General features: G+C 35.6%; 1 protein-coding gene across 2 annotated transcripts in view; it reads left to right on the top strand.

Annotated features, from left to right (window-relative positions):
- The window catches only part of SEMA5A (semaphorin 5A), a 304,799-nt gene that overhangs the window by 150,197 nt on the left and 134,177 nt on the right, over positions 1 to 20,425 (top strand). For both annotated transcript variants that reach the window (XM_079301152.1, XM_079301151.1), the window contains one exon: positions 14,691 to 14,753. In XM_079301152.1, coding sequence (XP_079157278.1) covers positions 14,691 to 14,753 — 63 coding nt within the window. The remainder of the gene's footprint in view (positions 1 to 14,690; positions 14,754 to 20,425) is intronic.

Consider the following 20,425-nt stretch of genomic DNA (forward strand, 5'->3'; position numbering starts at 1 on the left):
GGGGTAGATGGATTTTTTTCCCTGGTACAAGGATGTTCTCTAGTGTTTTGTACTTCTTATAATTTTTTTTTTTTAAATTTTTATTTATTTATTTATTTATTTTAGTTGTAACTCAAGATCTTGTCTTCCTGGGGCCCATTTTAGAAATATGAATTAAATTTACTGTTTTGCATACCACAAGTACCAAAGCAGTTGTCAGCTGAATATTTCAGCTTAATATTTCAGCATCTTCCTCTCTGAATTGCGTTAAATATTCTTGAACAAGTAACTATGCTGAAAAGGTGTTGCTTTTCATAGTATCTTTATTCTATAACCTCTTGTAACAACATTGTGGTTTGAGATGTGTGTTTCATCAGCAGCCCTGCATGCTCTGGGATGAGAACTTCCTTGAGCTCTGCTGTGATGAACTTGGGCAGGGGGAGAAATATGGGGATTTTTTGGTGTGCCTTTATCTTAATCTCTTATTTGATCTTTTATTGCTGCTTTGAACTGTCAAGATTCCTGCTTTTAATGTGTTTGAAGGACTTATTAGTAATATTTATGACTTTTGTACATTATTCTTCTGTGCTTTATTTTCTTCATTTTGTCACTGCTTCAGTTTTTTTAAAGATGCTTACTTCCTTTTGTTAACTACTTCTGTCCTGTTGTCAATCTTTTCTAAGTTGCCCTTTGCCTTGGTTGTTTTTTGTTTCTTTTCTTTCCTTTTTGCAAGATAACTTTTATGTGTCTCCAGCTAGGTATCCTTAAATGCTTCCTGCAGAACATTTAACTCTCAGCTGCCTGACCCAGCACTTTCTTATCAAGCTGTTTCATCCTGAAGTTCCCTCTCATGAAGCAAGCATGCTGTAGTATCCAAGTACACACTGGTTGCTGTTACAGTATTATTCCTGCATACTGCTCAGAACACTCAAGAGCTGCTTTTTCACTCTTCAGCCTTATATTAAGTTGCTTCATAAAAACCTTAATTTGTGTCTAAAACTTTATTCTTGCTGCCAGGCTATAGTGTTATCCCTGTCCAGATTTTATGACCTCTGACCTCATAGCACTCCTTACAGTACGTGTTTGGGGAAACTACCTTTTGCTTTGGAGAGGATGCCAGTCTATGTACCCAAGTCTCTTCCCATCAAGCCACTGGGGAGAGGTTTTCCATTTTATATTTCTGCTTCTGTCCTTATTTCTTTCCACAATTAAGTTTGAAGATGATGTATAGCACAGGCTATGGATCCCTCTAAACGTCTCTCAGCTTCTTTTGTGAAACACATGATGATCAAATCTCTACCTAACTTCATTACTTCATTTTATTTGCATTTTTGCTCCCATACATTAGTGTAAGGAGAGAGAACCCAACATCAGATCATTTTTCTCTCCTCCTGCTATGATATCACTGGATGATCTTTCCTGGGCACAGTACTGTTTTGGAGTGTTCCTGGAGGTCATCTCAACAGATTCCTTCATATCTTTATTTAGTTCTTCAACAGTTCAGTGCTCTCCCTGTCCTTTTGTGGGTGTTTAGAGTGAACCCAACTGCAGCATGTAATTTTCTCAGAAAAGACCAAAGGATGCTTATCCTGTCTGCTCACTAGGGCATACTCATGTGAGGAAATGAGATATCACCTGCCCAAGTACACCATATCCACTCTGTGTGATTGCTGCTAATATTAGCTAGTGCTCTCTCTACATCCAGTCTTCTACCACTTGTAGTGTTTGGGTTGAGGACCATGCATGAAACCTGCAATGTGAGAAAATAAATTAAAAATTTTATTAGCTTCTTTTGCTAAGATACACAAGAATTTCCCTTTGTACTTCCTATGCAGCAAAATAGATTTGCCTCTTGTGTGCAGAAAGAAGTCAATCTGTTGACTTTTTGGTTTGCTCTGTGCTGTTTTGATTTATACAAGTTCATGTTGGGGTTTGGAATCGAATCAGATTAGCATTTGTGGAGAATGGACCTCCTAAAATAGACAAAATTTTGATAAAGGATGTTATTGTGGTGGCAACAGTGGGAGAGATTTCCAAGCATGCATTTTAAGTATGTTCAGGCTGTTACCAAATCAGAATTGTTATCTGTTCTCTGCCTTGCATCACATCTGCATTAACCAATTCCCCCTCCCCCCCAGGATTCTTAAGATACCAATCTCTCTTCATTAAACCAAGTACAAGAGCCAAATGATTGAGATTCCTGCTTGGCTTATCACATTTGGAAAATTGGCATCCTTTTGACAATAAAACATGACAAGCTACATCTATACTAGAAAAATAATATATGTTAGAAAATAACTTTCAGCTAACACAACATCAAACATGATTTAGCATTAAATTTAGATTGAGATTAAAAACATTTATTGCAAATGCATTAATCCATTTATTGAGACAAGTTTGTGGCTTTTTATGCTGCCATTACTGTATATTAGAAGTTGCTCGTGTGAATATTAGGAAGCCTTTGGGGGTTATGGAGAGGCTGATAAAATGTGCTAATTTAGTTATCAAATTTGGTGAGTTAGTTTCACTATAGAGGGGTTCATGGATATATGTGGAAGGAAGGAATTTAGTGTATGACTAAAACATTAATTCCTAAGTGTCATTAATCCAATGCAGCACTTTGTTGCCAGTAGATTTGTGACAGTGGAGTAAGAGAAGATGAAAACTAGCAAAGAAAGTCATCTGTCCTCCTCTCTTTCTTCCTTTTTTTTTCCATACTGGTATGATAGTTTTTATTTTGCATTACTTTTAGTTTAGGTATTTTCATATTCTGTTAAGGGAGCTGTGTTTATTTCCAGCTGTAAGGGGGGGCAGTTGCTGCTCTAAAATGAAGCAAACAGTCATCTCATTTTGTGGTGCACCTTTTTCTTGTATTATGTTTTCATGTGCTTCAATATTGCTGTTACTGGTTTTGCTGTTGCTGTTGTTACCAGTTCTAGCAGTTTATCTTCTAGGGAATGCATAATATTCTTGCCAAGGGCATTTTTTTTTAATGTGCAGAAGAATTAATTTTGAACAATTGAGTTTTCTTGCCTGAGGCCATCAGCCATCCCTACAAAATTACTGAGATGCCATTTAATAGTCCCAGAAAAATGAGCAAAAAAATACAAAATTCAGCTCACGTACATTCAAAATTTTAATTCTGTTGTGCTACCCTGATGACTTTGTAAATTCAGAAGTTTTTTCCAGTCATGCATAGAAGCACAGAATAATTCTAAAAAGCTGCCTACTATGTTATCTTATTTTCACCCCATTCACTTTGTGATTGTGTATGTGAAACAAAAGGACAAGATTTTTTTGCAAATAAAGCAATTGAATTTTTTTTTTTTTTCTGTACTCTCATTTTTACAGAAAAACCCCTTTACATTGCTTATATTTCCCTCTCTAGCAGAGGAAGATTTCAGTCTGAATGGTGGAGTTTTCAGAAAGTTGGGAAGTACCAAGAAGAGTTAATGGATATTCTTTATTTTCACTCTGATTCAATCTGTTGTGTAAGAATAGGAACAGGCGTATATTTTTGGAAGCATGATTAAAACTGAAAGAAGGGACAAAGTGTCTATCAGAATCAATATTTTAAGAGTTAAAGTATGAGAACATTTTTTTTTCCCCCTTCAAATTGATTTCTGACAAACAGAGAGCATCGTGGATGAAGATATTCACATTGGATTTTAGGTGATTTGGAGCATGTAAACTTTTAACAAAACGTCCAAAATGGAAGCAAAATGCACAAACATATATATTTTATATATATATATATAATTTATATACATAATTATAATGCATAAATGTATGTAATGTATTTATGTAATGTGCACCACTCTGTAATAATCTCAATGTGGAAAGTTATGCCATTCAAACTTTTAGGGTGTTTTGTTTCTTCTGTTTCTCAGTGGAGTGGCCTGTCCTTGCTTGCATGCAGCTCACACTGAAATCTATTTGCAGCAGCTCACTGTAGTATAGATTTTGTGGGATTAATGGGAAGTGTTTTCTAACAGAACTGCAACTTTTGACATCGTTTTGGCTTAAAAGAAAAAGAGTCTCTAGCTATGAATATTGTATGGAGTAGGGAACATTGTGGGGAGGGCAGAGTGACAGGTTATGGCTCCCTATTCCCTAAATCCCTGTGCTGCTGGTGAGGAGGAGGTAGAGTCCAGAGTGAAGGGATCAATTTGTTCCAGTGAAAAGCTGGTTGTGGTTGTGGTGGGCAAGTGTTTTATCTATGTCTCTTTCTGACCATCAGACTCTATTCTTAATTGTCAATAAAATTAATTCATGAGAAAGAAGCTGGTGGGCATCTGGCAGCCAGCCAAGCTGCCTACATTCTGGCATGCTTTCTAAATGTGCACATATTTCAATTTCTGTCCTACTTTCCCTCTGCTTTTTCCAGAAACTGACAGATTAATATTGAAAATATCTAAATTCGAAGCACCACATTTAACAGAGAATACTGATAATCTGGATGAATATAGCCAAAAATTGTGCTATTTCTAGGAACATGGGTAGGAAAGAATGCATTGTTTCTATCCAGTCTTAATCTTAGTATTATGGTGCTGATGTGAAACTTTTATTGCACTTGAGGAAAGCATTATGTAGGTTCTCAGTCACAGTTAACATCCAGGCCAAAAGGATGTCTCTACTCAGGCTTTACTTGCCATATAGAGCAAGCAAGTTTTTTGTTGCTTTGGTTTTGAGCTGTTTTTTGTTGTTGTTGTTGTTGTTTGTGGGGTTTTTTTTTTTTGTTTTTGTTTGGTTTTTAAAATTATTTTTACTTTTAATTTTAATTTTTTTATTTTGCTTGGTGTTTTTTGTTTGGTCAGTTGGTTTTTCTTGGAGTTTTTTAACAAAAATAAATATTGGCCTCTGTTTTTTCCCCTCAAGAAGACTGAGCTATATCAATTTTTATATACGTTGCACTGAAAATAGAAAATTAATTCTGATTATTTGAATTTTTTTGACTTTGCAGTTTTGTAGAGGTGTTCTCAGAACAGCCTGGTCTGAGTTTCAAATCCATTTCACGTTTCACAGTAAAAACTAAAATGAGTGGACTTTGGTCTAATTCTTAAATTCTTCAGTGTTGCAGACATATGCTAATGGAGCTTCCCCTTTCCTGTAGTGGATATTAAGAATGTTTACAATTTCTTGCCTTTCTTCTGTTCTACTTAGACAAAACTTGCTTTGATTTTGGGGTGCTTTGCTCCAGTAAAAGCTCTGGGATTTGTAGCACTGACTTCAAAAGATTTTCAGGAGAAAAAGCACAGGAGAATTTTGAAGAAATAATTCCTAGTAATAGATTTTGTATACTTTCTGTTTATAATTATAAACTAGCTTCCAGTATAAACCGGTGTTAAAGAGCTAAGAGCTATAACATATCCATTGTGGGACAAATTGTTAATAAGGTATAATTTGAAAGGGGAAAGATGATGATATATGCAAAAGGAAACAAGAGCCCCAAGGCTGCATAGAAGTGCCTTATTACCAGCTGCACTGGGCATTCTGTTGAATGAGTTTTATTTATCATGTTTTTATAGTTACTTCCACAGAGCTTTCGGCAGCATTGGAAGAAAAATACCAAAGTACAATATTGTTCTTCTAATGTAGCAATCAAAGAGTTTCTAAATCAAGACATATGGAAAAGAGGCTGCAGGAGTAGAAGAATATTACACAGCTGTTTCAGAAATAAATTTTTCACTTGGCCTCCCTGTGTGAGATATTTACTAAAATTTCTGTGTGTCATTGAAATTTAGAAGATAACTTTTCTCAGCACTTGAAAGGATCTGAATCTAAAAGTTGAGTAGTTTCCTACAAGTCTACAAGGTCAGCAGGGAGGGAAATAGGAGGGGAACTTGCAGACAAATTATTAAGATGTGATGATTGTTTCAGTGACTACGTTCCTAAAATTCCTTGTCAATGTTGAATGAGGTAAACACTTTTATATGTAACAGGGGTGTGTTTTCCCTTTAAGCAGCTGTTCCATTGTCCCTGAAAAAGTGGCCAATTTGGATCTGAATGTTTGTCTTTTAGAAATTGGATAGAAATCACCCACCCATTTAATGTTGCTGCTACAAGGTTACTAGATGTCACTGACCTCCTCTAATTAATAACTTGAATGATCAGCATATAACCTAGAGGTGCAAAGTTCCGTGTGCCACTGACATTGCTACAGGTCGTTCAGTTGTGTCAAAACAAGAGAGAAGGGCACTTACATTCAGACCTTTTCATAGCCTCACTGCCACCTCAAATCTTCATGATGAAGTTGTGATTTAGAGTTGGATTACAGGCCCCTCGTTCCCACTGCTCCTTTCATTGTGGTTGGAGTGCATGATGTTCCCTTGAAGATATTTTCATTTTCTGAGCAGATACCCTCCTTAGTTCTGAGGCTCCTGTTTGTCTTTCTCACCCTTGAATTCTGTATAATTCAGCAGTGCAGCTACACTCCAATGATTTTCCTATTAGCTATAGGTTCAAGATTTCTGATTTTAATAAGCATCTTTTGCATTTTGTGTCTAATGAGAATTTTTCTCACCCTGCTGGGGTTTTTTTGTCCAACTCTACAGCTCATGATATTATCTATATGTTGATGACTCTCACTTATGTGCCTCTCTACTTTTTATTCTTCTCCATATCCTTGTTATTTTGCTTCTCATGTTATTTTAGCATTTTTCAGATTAAAGCCAATTGTAAAGTAAGCATAATAAAAATTGAAATTTCCCTATTCCGTCTTTCCCTTTGTGAAGTGTCAATTATGCTGTCATCAAATGCATTGCCAACTCTTTGGAAATTTTTCTTTTTTTCTTCTTACTGTGTTCAGTTTTCCCCTGTCCACTGTCTAGATGTCTTACATAGTTATGTGTTATCCTTGAATGGAAAGAAGAACACTTATTTGTGATTTTCACAATCACCTTTCTGGGCAATTAATTTAAGCAGAAGGATGTAGAATATGTGTCTCCTTCCTGTTGAAATGTGTATTTTTTTCATCTGCTTTTCACTGGACAAGCTGCATGAATTGGTGGCTCTTGTGTTTCTTCTGTTGTTAGAATTCTACTTCTCTGTGCTTTCATCTATCCTAAATCTTCTTATCTGATTTGTTAGCATATTTAATGGAAAAACCTCACATTTTAAAGTGCCTTCAACAGATTTTGTCTCTTGAGAGGTACTGTTTATTGGTTAACTTTAAAAAATATTTTTATTATTGTAAAGGTTGTGGTAAAGCATGGTATTTTCTCTGTTGATGGGTATTGCTATTAACAGAATCAGTTATGGCCGAATCTGCTGCAATCCCTAAAGCCTAATGACAAAGCTGTTTAAATAAGTGAAAAAGACAAGTGGATATTGTGATGAAGTTGTTCTTATCTTCCTAAAGTAACATTATGTACAAAATTATATGCAAACATACACTTTTTGTAGTCTCAGTTTTTCAGTATGACTTAGAAGGTGCTATAAATTTCATCCTCCAGTGTATCTTTCAGGTTCATCTGAGGTTTTTTAGCTCACACCTGGAAGCTCTAATCCAGCTATCTTTGACATCCCAGGGGAAAGATAGAGCATGTTGGCTGTGTTTCTCAGAAATTATTTCAGGAAGGTTTTTGATTTGCACAAAGTTCTCTGAAGTGCCAGGGGTTCCTTGGCTGATTGTGGCTGAAAGCTGAGGGGGGATGATTGCTGGGCACCCCACATCAGCATGGTGTCTTCAGCAGCAAGTGAACATCAGGCCTTCATTCCAATGCTCTCTCTTCCATTAAATTTCTATGCAAATTCTTAGCAATGAGCATGTGTACAAAAAAAAAAAAAAAAAAAAACAAACAAAAACCATCTGCCTGTGCTCAAGATCCAAACCAACATTTTATGGCACTCCAGTACCAGAGGACTCTTCTCACCACTTACTTTTTTTTTTAAGCTTAGGGGCTTGAGAAGTATGAAATTATATTGAAATTTCTTTCATTTCACTGGAATAAAGAGAATCCTGATATATTAAGACCTAAAAGTTTAAAACACTATTTAGGAAAAAAAAAACTTAAATCAAAATGTTGCTTCTTTTGGTCTTGTAGCCTACTAAAATCATCTTATTTGCAAAAGAAAAAAAAACCAAACCCAGGAAACACTTCAAAACTCAATGTGGTAACACAGATGTTAACTCTTAAAGGATTCATATGTAATTTATTCAAAACATTAAATTTACTGTATGTAGTATAATTTCAGAATGTGCATTAAAAATGTGTTGTGAAATCTCATTCCTACCTGCTGAATGGCTGCCAAGTTTGGTAGTACAAGAACATTTTGCTGTTTTACCCCTTCAGCACAGTTCTGCATTCAATTTTTAAATGTCCATAAAAACTGTAAAACCCTCAAAATGCCAGATTGGAGCAATAAAAACTTTGAAAGTCACAGTGCAACAGTCTTGGGTTTTTTAATAACTCTCTGGGAGCAGGATTGAAAAACTTAGTTCCAAACATACTCAAGTTTAGAGTTGCTAGCTTCTAGGTTTGAAACTTCATTTTCCTCTCTAAAACTGGGTCTGGTAAGTGTAAAGCAAATGGATATTTTGTGGCATTTAGAAATCCTTGCAGAAGACAAAGAGGGAAATGCACAGGTGGATGGGTAGCTGGCATTTGTGAAAATTCAGTCCTGGGCAGAGTCCTGTGTCATTCCAGTCAGTGGAGTGGCTCAACACTGAGGGTTTGTGAAAGTCTTAGCAACTCTGAATTCTTCTCTAATGTGGTTAATTTTTTTCTTTTATCATATTAGCTCTGACAATTTTAAACAATTGTTTATTTGCATAATCAGTAAATCAGATGATTAAAACTTTGGCTGCTTCGTGAATTGGCAGGGTATGTACTTCTCACTTTTTTATATACTTCAGGCTAGTATATTTGGAATAAAATTAAGTTGACATCAGCTTCTCGAAGCCATATAAAGCTTCAGATATTACTTGGTTTAAGTACAGAATTATATATCTATCAGGGGATCTCAGTTCTAACTGAATTCCAAAGCCTGGAAAATTCAGGCATGATTTTATGTTCATTTCCATACATTTCACAGTGCTTATTTTATAGTAAACTGTAATATTTTAACTGTGGATGAACATTAAAAGCTGATTCTGAACAAATGAAAACACACATGATGTTATTACCAGGAAAATTGGCTGTTACAAGTGGCAAAAAAAAAAACTTGGAGGCAAAATAATGCAACAACTGTAGCCAATTAGTAAAGTTGTCCATATGGTGCTGGACTTCTTGTATGAGCTGCTGGCCTATCACTTCATGTGGAAGCCTAACCAGAATGTCTTAAATTCTCAGAAACCAGCTTTTCCTCTTTTCTTGTGAGCCAGAAGGGGGAGCTATATTAAAAGCAAGCCCCTTTTTAATAATTCACTCTAGTTTTTCATTTGGAGAATGGTAGTTTCCAAAGACATTTGTCAGGAGCCTATTGGCAAGATAGGTAGCTCCAGCAATAATGGCTGCAAGGATGAGGGGTCATGACTCTGTGAAAAACAAGGAAAATGGTTCCTGGGAATTGGAGACAGGTATAAATCTTCCCTAAGTGGCTTTGCATATTTGCTGGAAACAAGGATGTCATTATACCAAAGCATGCCTTAAAACTTCTGGTAACCATCAAAACCACCACTAACTCTGCTGCTGCTAATTTGCTGCTAATGTCTTGCTGGTGTGCTGCTCCATGGCTGCATTCTTTCTTTGGGTTTACAATCCTGACACTTCCTTTATGGCCTCTTTAAATCCAGCTTTTGGAATCCAACGTGCAGAGCTAATTAGGCAGGCTGTAAGACACCCTTGCCAAACAAGTCAAAACATTCTGAAGCCATTCCGTGGCTGGGCTTGATGTGAACAGTGAGGCGATGTTGCTCACGTTTGTTGACATATATTATTATGGTTATTGCCGTTTTACCCCACGTCCCCAGAGCATTGTTTAAATACATGATGCAAGAGATGAAAGCAAGCAGATAGTGAAAAAAGGGGGGTTTAAAAAAAGGAAGTATCATGTAGTTGTTAGTTTTTGGCATTGTGTAATTAAACCATCTTCTTTAATGTTATTTTTGCCAGTATCTAATTAGCAGAGCCATCTGCCTAAGAAGTGCTGGACCATCTGTCTGGAATACTGTTCTGTTCATTTCTTGGTTCTTGACTAATTAACTTCTTTCTCTATGAAATGCAATAGTACATTCTGTTTCTACATTTCAAAGTTCATATGTAGATATCTATATGAATGCATACCTGTCTGCCTGTACATGTTTTGAATATCTGTGTAGCTACAGGAACATAGTTCTCCCAGGAGGTCTGATTGTACTCAGTTATGTGTGCAGCTTTCCCTGTAGGTGAAAGCCATACTTTATTTGTTGCTCTGTCAGTAAAACTAATACATCTCCCACTTAAATCATTCTAATTGGACAGTCCTTTATTGACTGTGTTCAAATTTAAAATTTCCTGTCTACATTTACTAATTAAAGTTAGAATTATAGAAAGGGGCCACATTAAAGATAAGTGCATAGGGCTCTGTTTGTTTTTTTTTTTTTTTTTTTTTCCTGTTACATTTTGTAATTTTTCTGGAAAACTATGTGATAATTGAGGTTGGAAAAGATCTCCAGATGTCTTGCCTGGGGACTTCCTTTGTTGCTGCATGTTGGGCATGTAAGAGAATCCCTTGACAGTTACTTCTGTGAACTTTATTTACTGTTTTCTACACTTTCCATGTTTCTCTTTTAGTGTTCTTCAAAGGTGTTTGGATAAATCAGTTTAAATTTGAGATAGTCTTCCAGCTTTTGTTGCAGTTAATTTCTTTGCAGATACTTAGTTTAACTTGCTGAAGATACAGTAGTTTAACTTTTAACTGAGACTCCTACTGTTCATCTAGAGAAGTTACTAAAATATATATGTTGTTCCAAAGAATATTATTAATTTCAAGAATGCAATTTTTAACTTAACATGTTAAAAATGTTTTTATGGGTTTGAATGCACATTTTTCTGCATTTTGAAGATAATAGTTTCATTGCATTATTCTCAAGCTGGATTTTTTTTTTCTTTGCTGGCTGGAATTTCTCTCCTCCTACTACCCCTTGAAAATGCCAGGAGAGATTTCATCTGAAGTTTTGAAGTTCTTTACAAACACCAATTTTTAAAACACTTCCACAGTTATTTACAATTGAGATGTTTCAAAAAACTGCCTGCTGTCAGTTTGAAACTTGAGTTCAAGCTCAGAGTTAAGTGTGCACCAAAGCCTCGGTTTTGTTCAGTCTGATTCTGTGACAAATCTGTATGGACTTTTATGGTCCATGCACTCATTTTTAACCAAAGGAAACAATATGTGTTCAAAGTGAACTGTGAGAACCTCATCAGAGTACACTGGGTTAAGTTCTGTCTTTCAAGTGCAGTCTTTAGAGTTGCTCACGTTGACTTTCACAGCGTTAAAAATCTCACTACATTACATAATTAAGGTTTTTTATGTATAAAGGAATGTATATATAAAGGAAATTGGGAAATTAGAAGCACACTAAGTCAAGGCTTTAAATTCATAGAGGTGCTTGAAAGACCATATCGATCGTAGGATTTATAAAAACCATGTCATGGTAAATATTGTCAGCTAGCAAGAAACAAACTGATGTGCCACACTAAACCCTCCTCCTTAACCTATGCAGCTGTTCTTTGTAGAGGTGTGTAGTAGTATCTGTGTATGACCTGTCCTTATTTACTCTTACACTAACTTTCAAATCCCTGTTTACTCTTTCCCTGGAATGAGCAAACTTGAGTGCCTGTAATTTGATTCAATGAACTTTGTTGCCAGCTTAAGTAGAATTATAATATTAATTAAAACCAGTACACTGAAGCTGCAGACTGTATTTTGAGTGTGAAAACTAAAGATTCTTGTTAAGAAAAATATAAAAAAGTATCTCCTAACAGGATAAACCTTACCTGTATAGATTCATTTTTTCTTTTTTATGTATTGATGTATTTTATGTATTGATTCATAGTGAATCAAATATCCAACATGGTTTGTATGTCATATCTGCGCTCCTCCGCTGAACTTCATGGAAATGTCAGCAATCAGTATTAAGCAGGAGAATATGTCAATTTAAGGGAAGCAGTGTATAACAGTAATATCTGTAAAAATGGTTTTGCACTTGCTTTCTAGAATAATGAAATCCATATGTGTCCATCTGGTCTTTCAGAATGACATTTTCAAGTCATAATCTTCTAATGGCAAAACTCACATTGTTATTATTCTGTTACGACATTTTGCTTTGTCTTTGTGTGCTGAAGATTAAGGACAATTTTTCTCATTTTTTTCCCCACATGGAAATAACATTTATCTTAAAGAGTTTTCTACCCGTCTTCCTCCTGTAAAAAAGCACTAGACTGTGTTGCCTATTAATTTCCATTTTGTGGGAAACTCCCCTGAATTTCCTGGAGATTAGAAGGTAAAAAGAAAGCAAGCTTTGTATAGAAATATTTGCCTGCATTACTGAACTATGTGGGAGCCTTAGGAACCAAAGTACAACAGATTGAACAACTCAGATCTTTTCAGATGCCTTTGTGCTCCATTTGCAGCCTCCTCTATTATTATCTCCTCTAGCAGTGGCACCAAGGGTTATAGGACTATGAGTACACTTGGTTTCAAAGGTGGGGCTTAGCTTTTATAGCAGTGTGTCTGCATTTATTTCTTGTCCACTTAGTATTACTCCTTTTTATCAGATTTTGTTGTGAATAGGGCTTTTCCAGAGATCTGGTCATTTGGTGAATTTGCAAGCAAATCTATTTATATCTAATTGTAGCAGTTTCTTCTGTTTGGGTTCTTGTATGTGCTCTTAAGTGTGATGCCCAGAAATATTACATAATGTTTTAATATTTCACATCCTTCTCCTTCAAATTAATTTTACTGTGGACTTACAGCCAATTGAAAGCCGGGCATTTTGTCACTGAAAATTGGTTTATTGATAAACATTTTGTATTTAATGCAAGCTTTTTTCTTCTGTTCATGTTTGGCATGTTTTCTCAGTTCAGTTGTGGCAAGGACTTTACTTCAAACATTTCTTTTAAGTACCCATATTTCAATCTCTTTCTGCTCTGACCTTCTCCTGGTAACTAACGCTTGTGTTTCTCCAGGCATTTGAAATTTTTTGTGTTTCTCAGAGATAACATATTCAGCTCTTGTATCTAGTGCCATGTAAGGTGGAGGTTCAGTGTGTCCTAATGGATTGATTAGGAATTCAGTTGATTGTCCTACAATCTCTGTTTGCATTACCAAGTCGACGGAGTTGGGTCATTGCTGCTTCTTTATCTAACTCAGTATGAGATTTCTTTCATGCTGCTAGATACAGTTTGTTGTAAATTCTGGGGTCATTCACAAGTGGATTCTTCCAGAAGCTTTCAATATATTCCCTTATGCACCATAGTCAATTAGCATTGCAAAAGCAAATGCTGTAACAAGGAAGGTTTAGGATGGAGGAAGAGAAGTAATTACATTAACTTTCATAAGTCAGTTTTTTTTCCTTGAAGTGAAAAATGTTCATTCGTGGGCTTGTTGAGACACAAATGCTCTGAAAGGCATTTCCCCCTTTAATTTAACTAGGCTTTCACCCTGTTATTAATTAGACAGCCTGCTTGCTATTATTACAGTCTCTATTAAATACAGGGACAAAATATTTCCTATATTAAATCTGGATAAATGGTCTTTCATTATTCCCTTGTAAATAAAAACAAAAGGCTGTGGTTTCAGTAATTAGGCTGCAGTGGTTACTTCAGAAATCTCAATTCTTCTTGATCAAATGTGAAGTGCTTTGTGGCATTTTTATCTAAAGAACATATAGATGTGCATTGTTGAGGTGAAAAAATACAGCCTGATTTAAAATGCTCTTTGACTACACAGCATATTCAGGCATTCAAATATGTACATGCATTGGCACATTAACAGCAAGCATGCAACCTGCTCCACTGAACAGCAAAGTTTGCAAGTCATAGCTGCTGAATGTTAAATATGGAAATAACTGGAATTAACTCATGCAGTGAAACTCTAGTAATGCAGACTGGGCATTGTAGTTGTGGCATAAATCTGTTGAAGCAGTGAGACAGCTGGAAAAATGAGGATAAATTGCTCCTGCTTTGCAGTGCACTGTTGTCTTGTATGTCCCTGCCCATTGCTTCTTTCTCTGAATGGATGTTTTAGTGCTTCTGATGAGTGCTTCAGTCATACCTTTAGAGACTAAAATCTTCACTTGATGCTTGAGATAAATACTTCAAAAAGTGCAACAGGCCACACTTTCCATTGAGAAAGGTTTCTCAGAAGAGCTGACCTCAGATGCTGTGGTGATGCAGGCCACCTCTGCTGGAGAAAGAGATTCAGCCTTTCTATTCAGCCTTTCTGTGGGTTCCTCTATCTGCTTACCCCCACAAAACTAGGAAAAAAAATAAAAAGAAAGAAAAAAGGAAGCTGAACAGTATCAAATGTAACTGTGGTTGTTTCTGCTGTAGTGAGTGGTACAGTGAATCGTGATGTTGGCCAGCTTCCTTTTGGGTTAATGAAAAACCTTCAACAGTAAAGCTACATTTCTAAGGAGAAAACTCTAAAGAGACATTTATGGATAGATCATTGACAGCTAATTATCAATGTATCTGAAACACATAACACAAACATGGGCTTAGATAGCTCAGAGGCTATCTAAGATTTTTGTGTTACCTGTATTTCTAACAAATTCCTTTTGGTTGCAGGCAGTGGAGTGGCAATGTGATGAAGCTACTAAACGAGCCTGTTACAGTAAAGGTAAATCAAAGGTAAGCATGACACAGCTGTTCTGCTTTAATAAAAATTTTATATTAATAGCAGGTGTGATTCAGTGTATAAATCCCTACCTTATTCATTTTTCCTGTCTCGCTTTCTGAAGAGAGATGTAGAAGAGGAATCTGCCACTGATGTGTAAGCAAAGAAATAAAGAAGAATATAGGTAGCATAGGGTGAGAGATACAGTCACTTGATTTCTGTCTAAAATGGCCACAAAATTTAGTTTCCAACAATTTACTGTTTTGACACTAAGGTTAAACATGGCATGTCATATGTAGTGAACTGCATTCTCACTTCATTTTCTGTGCTGTAAATCCTGAATCACTGTGTAATTACTTTGTAAAATTCTCAGTTTAAATCCCTGTGTTTAAGATGCAATTTTATTAACTTTTTCATTTCTTATCTACTGGTGCTATGAAGAAAACAATATTAAATTCACTAACTTCTTAGACATTGAACTTGATGTATTTTTGTACTTAAAACCAATTCTTTATCTGGCCAATGGCAATTCCTATTATTCAGTGCAGGTATATGTAATGCTAAATGGAACCCTTGGCTGTCCCAACCTGAAGCTAGTTATCATATTAATTATAAAAGCAATTAGAATTGCATGCAATTTATGTTTTTAATTTTTACACTGTTTCATAATTAAAGTTAATTGAGCTATAACATGAAGGGAGAACACATCAGGAGTGATAAGTGCAAAAGAGCACACTTTTATTCAGCAGAATGTGTTGCTTACATAATTGTTGTGCAAAACTAAAAAAATCCCAAGCTTCAAAAACATATTGAATAAATCTATCATCTAATAGAGAAGAAATCTCTTCAGCATAGTTATCTAATCACTGACTTTTATATTTCTCTCAGTAAACAGTTAATTTCCAGATCCTTTTTTACTAAGTGCTGGATAATAAAATTGCAGTGTTTGATTGTACATTTGAGATTAAAGAGGAAGAATGGCCTCACTTCTGAAGCAGGGCCATATTACAATAAATGTTATACACTGTGAGGTATAGAAAAGAAAGAAAGGATTTTTGGAACCTCATATTTTAAGCAATTGTTTAATTTTCTAAGTTGGTATTTTTCCCTAAAAAAATTATGCTTCAATATGTAATATATCCCTCAAGCCTTTATGCTTAGCTTTCAGATGACAATACTTGGAAGGAAGGGGATATGCTCAAGTGTCAATAGTGTATGTCACAAAGCATTGATCAAGGGGTGTAGGCAGTAGAAACTGTTCTGGTAGGAATGCTATGTGTAATTATACATGTAAGGCTTTGTTTCCCAGTGATTTTCCAAGTTTAAGGCTGTGAGAATAACATTCAGCTTGTCTGAAAATCACAGTGCAGTGACTGATCTAACATGATGGATGGAAGTAATTGTAAATTCAAGGCTATAGCAGTGTACTTTGGAATAGTATGTTGACAGCAGTGTTACTACATTTGATTCAACAATGTAAAGCATCTGTTGCTACTAAATAATTTTGTTAGGAGAAATGCACAACATGGGTGATACACATTTAAAAATGGGCCTTAGTGTAGTTTTATTTCCATGCAGAGTTTCGTTTATGCTCATCACACCCTTTTGAAGAAGATGATGTTTGGAAGTTAAGCTGTCACTATAAAATGCTATATATATGCAATTCAAATAATGACCTCTCAGATTATTTCTTAGTATTGCTGTTATTTGTCTAAAGGTTTCATTTATATCCATAGCCATGTTCCTCATTCACAATCTAGAAGAGAAGTATAATCTTTATGCTTCATTACATTCAAAAGAAGTCCTGGGAGTAAATACTTCTCTTCTTATCATTACCATTTGGGTTGGTTTTTTTGGGTTTTTTTGGTGTGCAAATTTTGGGGCCTGAAAGCTTCATATGGGAGTAGCTGGAGAATGCAGAGATAGTCTGAGAAAGCCTACCCAGCTGGAATAGCAACTGTCTTTTTGAACTTTTCATGCCTCTTTTGTTCTCACTGCTGTGGTCAAGGTTGAAATCAAAGATAAGTTTATGACAGAGAAAGGATAGTCAAATGATGTTTGTCTTTTATTGCCTTATTTCCAAGACTAAAGCAAGGTCACTATACTCTCTGTAGAAGGAGATGCATACAGGGCCTTCCCTTGGAAAAACTGGGAATTTTCAGATCAGGGGGAGTTTGTTTCAGTGCTACATTGTCCCTCTAGAGAAAATCTCTTTGCAAGCACAATTCTAGTTACTGTTATCAGAAAAACTTGCTTGCTTCCCCATTGTATAAATAGATGCAACCCAAATTGCAGAGCTGCTGGGGGTTGCATTTCTGTAATATTTCTCAGGTGAATTCAGATTTCAGGGCAGGCACATGTAACTGCAGGAAGACACAGGAGAGACTGGAGTCAAAATATGTTCAGCCCAGAGTGTGGCAGAGGAGAGATGAGGAGTGCAGGGATGGCTGTGGGTAGGTTGTTCATTCAGATCCTGGTTTCTCCAGAAGCTCTGCTGCCCACAGAGCAGCATGAGGGCAGTAAGTTCAGGTGACAAAACCTGAACTCATTGCTTGAAAATCACTTTAACTGATGCAGTGCATGCCCTGAAACCAGAAGGTGGCTTTGAACCCTGAAGCAACCCAAGTAGTTTTGAGATAATGGTCAGTGAAACACAACTCATTTTTTGTTCTTGAGAAAGAAGCTGCATGGAATTTTTGCCTGTGGCTATTATCAGTTGTTCTGAGGTTTATGCTTTAGAAGCCAATGAAGGAAAAGAGCTGAAGGGGAAAATATATAGGGACATCTGTCACATTTGACAGTGTAATGTGCACTTGACTTTTGAAGACCAATGTTTGTTATTCAGAATTCAGACATTTATCTACCAATTTAAGCCTTTGCCTAAAATAGCCAGTGGCTCCAGGAGCAAGCCAGGCAAAATTATGTCCCTGTGGCCAGCATGCATTAGCATGAAGAAGTCTAAAATATCAGACACAACTAAGAGAATAAATTTGCCTATTCATACTTGTGGTCGGGAATGTTAGAAAGAAAATATATAAATGCACTTGTTGAGAATGCAATAAACCAAAGAGAGGTTAAAAATAATAATGCTAATTGAAATTAAGTCCCATCTCTAGCTTATTTAAGATTCTAATAACTGAGTATCTTAGTATCTGAACCTTCAATAAAAATATTTTAAAATTAAAGGCAGCTATGTTTAAAAGGTTAACCTATACAAGAAATATTGCTGCAAGAGGATACTTGCTTTGCACTCAGATTCACTTGGTCTTTCAAGGGAGTCTTAATTAAGAACCTGGCCTGCTTGGCTGCTGAATTGGTTCTAATAGTCACATTTTGCTTCAGATATGTTGATACAAAAGTAGAAAGTACTTCATAAATGTATTTCTTTATTTCAGATATATTTTTAGGCAAATAGGAAAGTATATGACATAGAGTTTGAGATGAACTGGAGAATAAGACTACATAAAAGATGGCTACCAAACCTAATACCACCCCAGACACTAAAAATCCTTTGGTTTGAAGTTCTTTGTTATTTCTACAACATACATCTCATTTTTCTGTGTCAGAAGTGAATCAGTACAGCCAAACTTGACTTCGGAGCTAGAACAATTCAAGTGACTAAATACGGAAGTTCTTTTTCAGTATGTTTTTCAGTGGTGATAGTTTTATTCACAACCAATTTTTTAAAATTTTCTTTTGCATTAATGCAGATATTTTTTCAAATTGAAAAAAGTTTCCAATTAAAAAAAAATATTCTTTCCTTTTCCATTTTTTTGCACTGTGTTCCCAACAAAAATTCCATATGAGATGTCTTATTTGCCCTGCTGCAGTATGGAATGTTGTTAAGTTGGCACAGGACTTGGGAACGTTAAAGAAAGAATGTTGTGATTCCCAAGAATTTCAGAGTTTAAGAAATTAGCATTGTTTTTGAACAAAATGAGTGGGTGATCAGCGTGCAAGTAATTTGGAAGTAACACTATTTCAGGGAGCTCTGGAATATGAAGAGGAGAGGTTGGATGGGTTGTAATGTCAGAACCCACTTATTTTTCCTACACATACATTCCATGCCTTGTTGCAAAGGGCAGAACGAAAGCAGAACAGTGAATAAATTACTATCTTACATTCTGTGAACCTCCTTGAGCACCTTCCCAATGAAAAAACAAAAATCCATTCCCAAAAAAGTTGCCCTCTAGTTTTGGTGGTGGAGTTAGAGCAGTCTGATATAAAAAAACTGCCAAAACTATCAACACTACCAAGTTGTGAAACAACTACTTTATTAATGGCATGTTGCATTACCCATCTTGGTTATATGGTTGTGTATTAGCTTATTTGTGGTTTAAAGAATGTTAAGATGACAGTTTTATAAAGTTCAATATAAAAACTTCGTAATTTTTACCCAATGGGAATCAAATCTTACTTCTAAGATGTTTGTCCCTTGTTCTTAGATGCTCAAAAAAAAAGCATTTAAAAGGTACTTTTTCACAAAAAACTAATGCAAATGTGGGTTTGAGAGGTATTTTTTCTAAGAGGCAGTTTCTTTCCTGAGATTTTAGAGGATTTTTTTGAGTTTAACTTGACTTTTATGAAGAAAAGTACAAAAGATAAATTCTTTACATTTTCTCAGAGACCTTTGAAATATTTTCCCAATCTTCTTTTGCAGTCTATTTTGTGCCTGTTCAATTTATTCAGGATTATATTTGTTGTCTTCCAGGATGAGAGTCTATTTTCAAGATAAACGAGCAATCCATTTAATATAACTGTAGGCCAGATAATAGGACTTCTGTGCTATTACTATTGCATGGATTTACTTACATGATTTCACTTAACATCAGCTAGAATTGCTCAGCTGTATTTTCACAAGGCTTTTTACAGACTTTTTATGAGACTATCTTGTGGTGAGTGTTAGAGAGCATTCAAATGTAAGTTTCCAGGAAACTTTATTTTCTCCAAACGTATTGTTGATCATTTTATTGGATATGGACATCAATTTTTTTCCAGAAAAGTGTTTGAATTTTTCCTCATACAGTTCTAGGAGATTTTTAGTATTGCAGGGCAAAGCTTTCTGTTTGAATTTACAGTAGAAATTGCTGTTAATATCTAGCTCCTGAAATGAGAGATATGAACATCATAAAGCCTTCACCCATCCTAGTGGGCTAAAAAAACATGTCAAATTTTTCCTCAGGGTGAGCATCTTTGTATTGTGGTAATGAATTTTTTTTACAAACTTTGAATTAACAGGAAAGGAGATGCCTCTAATAAAACAGGGTAAATTATGAAATTAGTGGTAACAAATCCTCATTTGAACATCTCAAGAATCTTATTTTCACTAGTCTCACTATATTTTTGTTACCTGTTCTTTCCCCTGTTTTCCTCACAACTTCCTTCCTTGGCCTAATCTGTCTTTGAAGTATAAACATCTGATCTCTTCAGACAGTGTTATATTATTTAAGTCAGCATCTATCAGATCATCTATCTGAACCATCAGTTCAAAATTTAGCAAAGCCTTTGAAATATATCCTCAGAGGAAACCTTTAGTACTAGAGAGGTTTATTGTTATCCTATTAAGAACTTTTCATAGATAGAACTTTTGATGGATGCATGTGTGTGAATAAGAAATCTGTGTATTTGGTGACTGCTAACTCAGGTGTGCTTAATCGTTGTTTACCTAATTTTTTTCAGTGTGGAT

This window comes from Erithacus rubecula, assembly GCF_903797595.1.
Source record: "Erithacus rubecula genome assembly, chromosome: 3".
NCBI lineage: Eukaryota > Metazoa > Chordata > Aves > Passeriformes > Muscicapidae > Erithacus > Erithacus rubecula.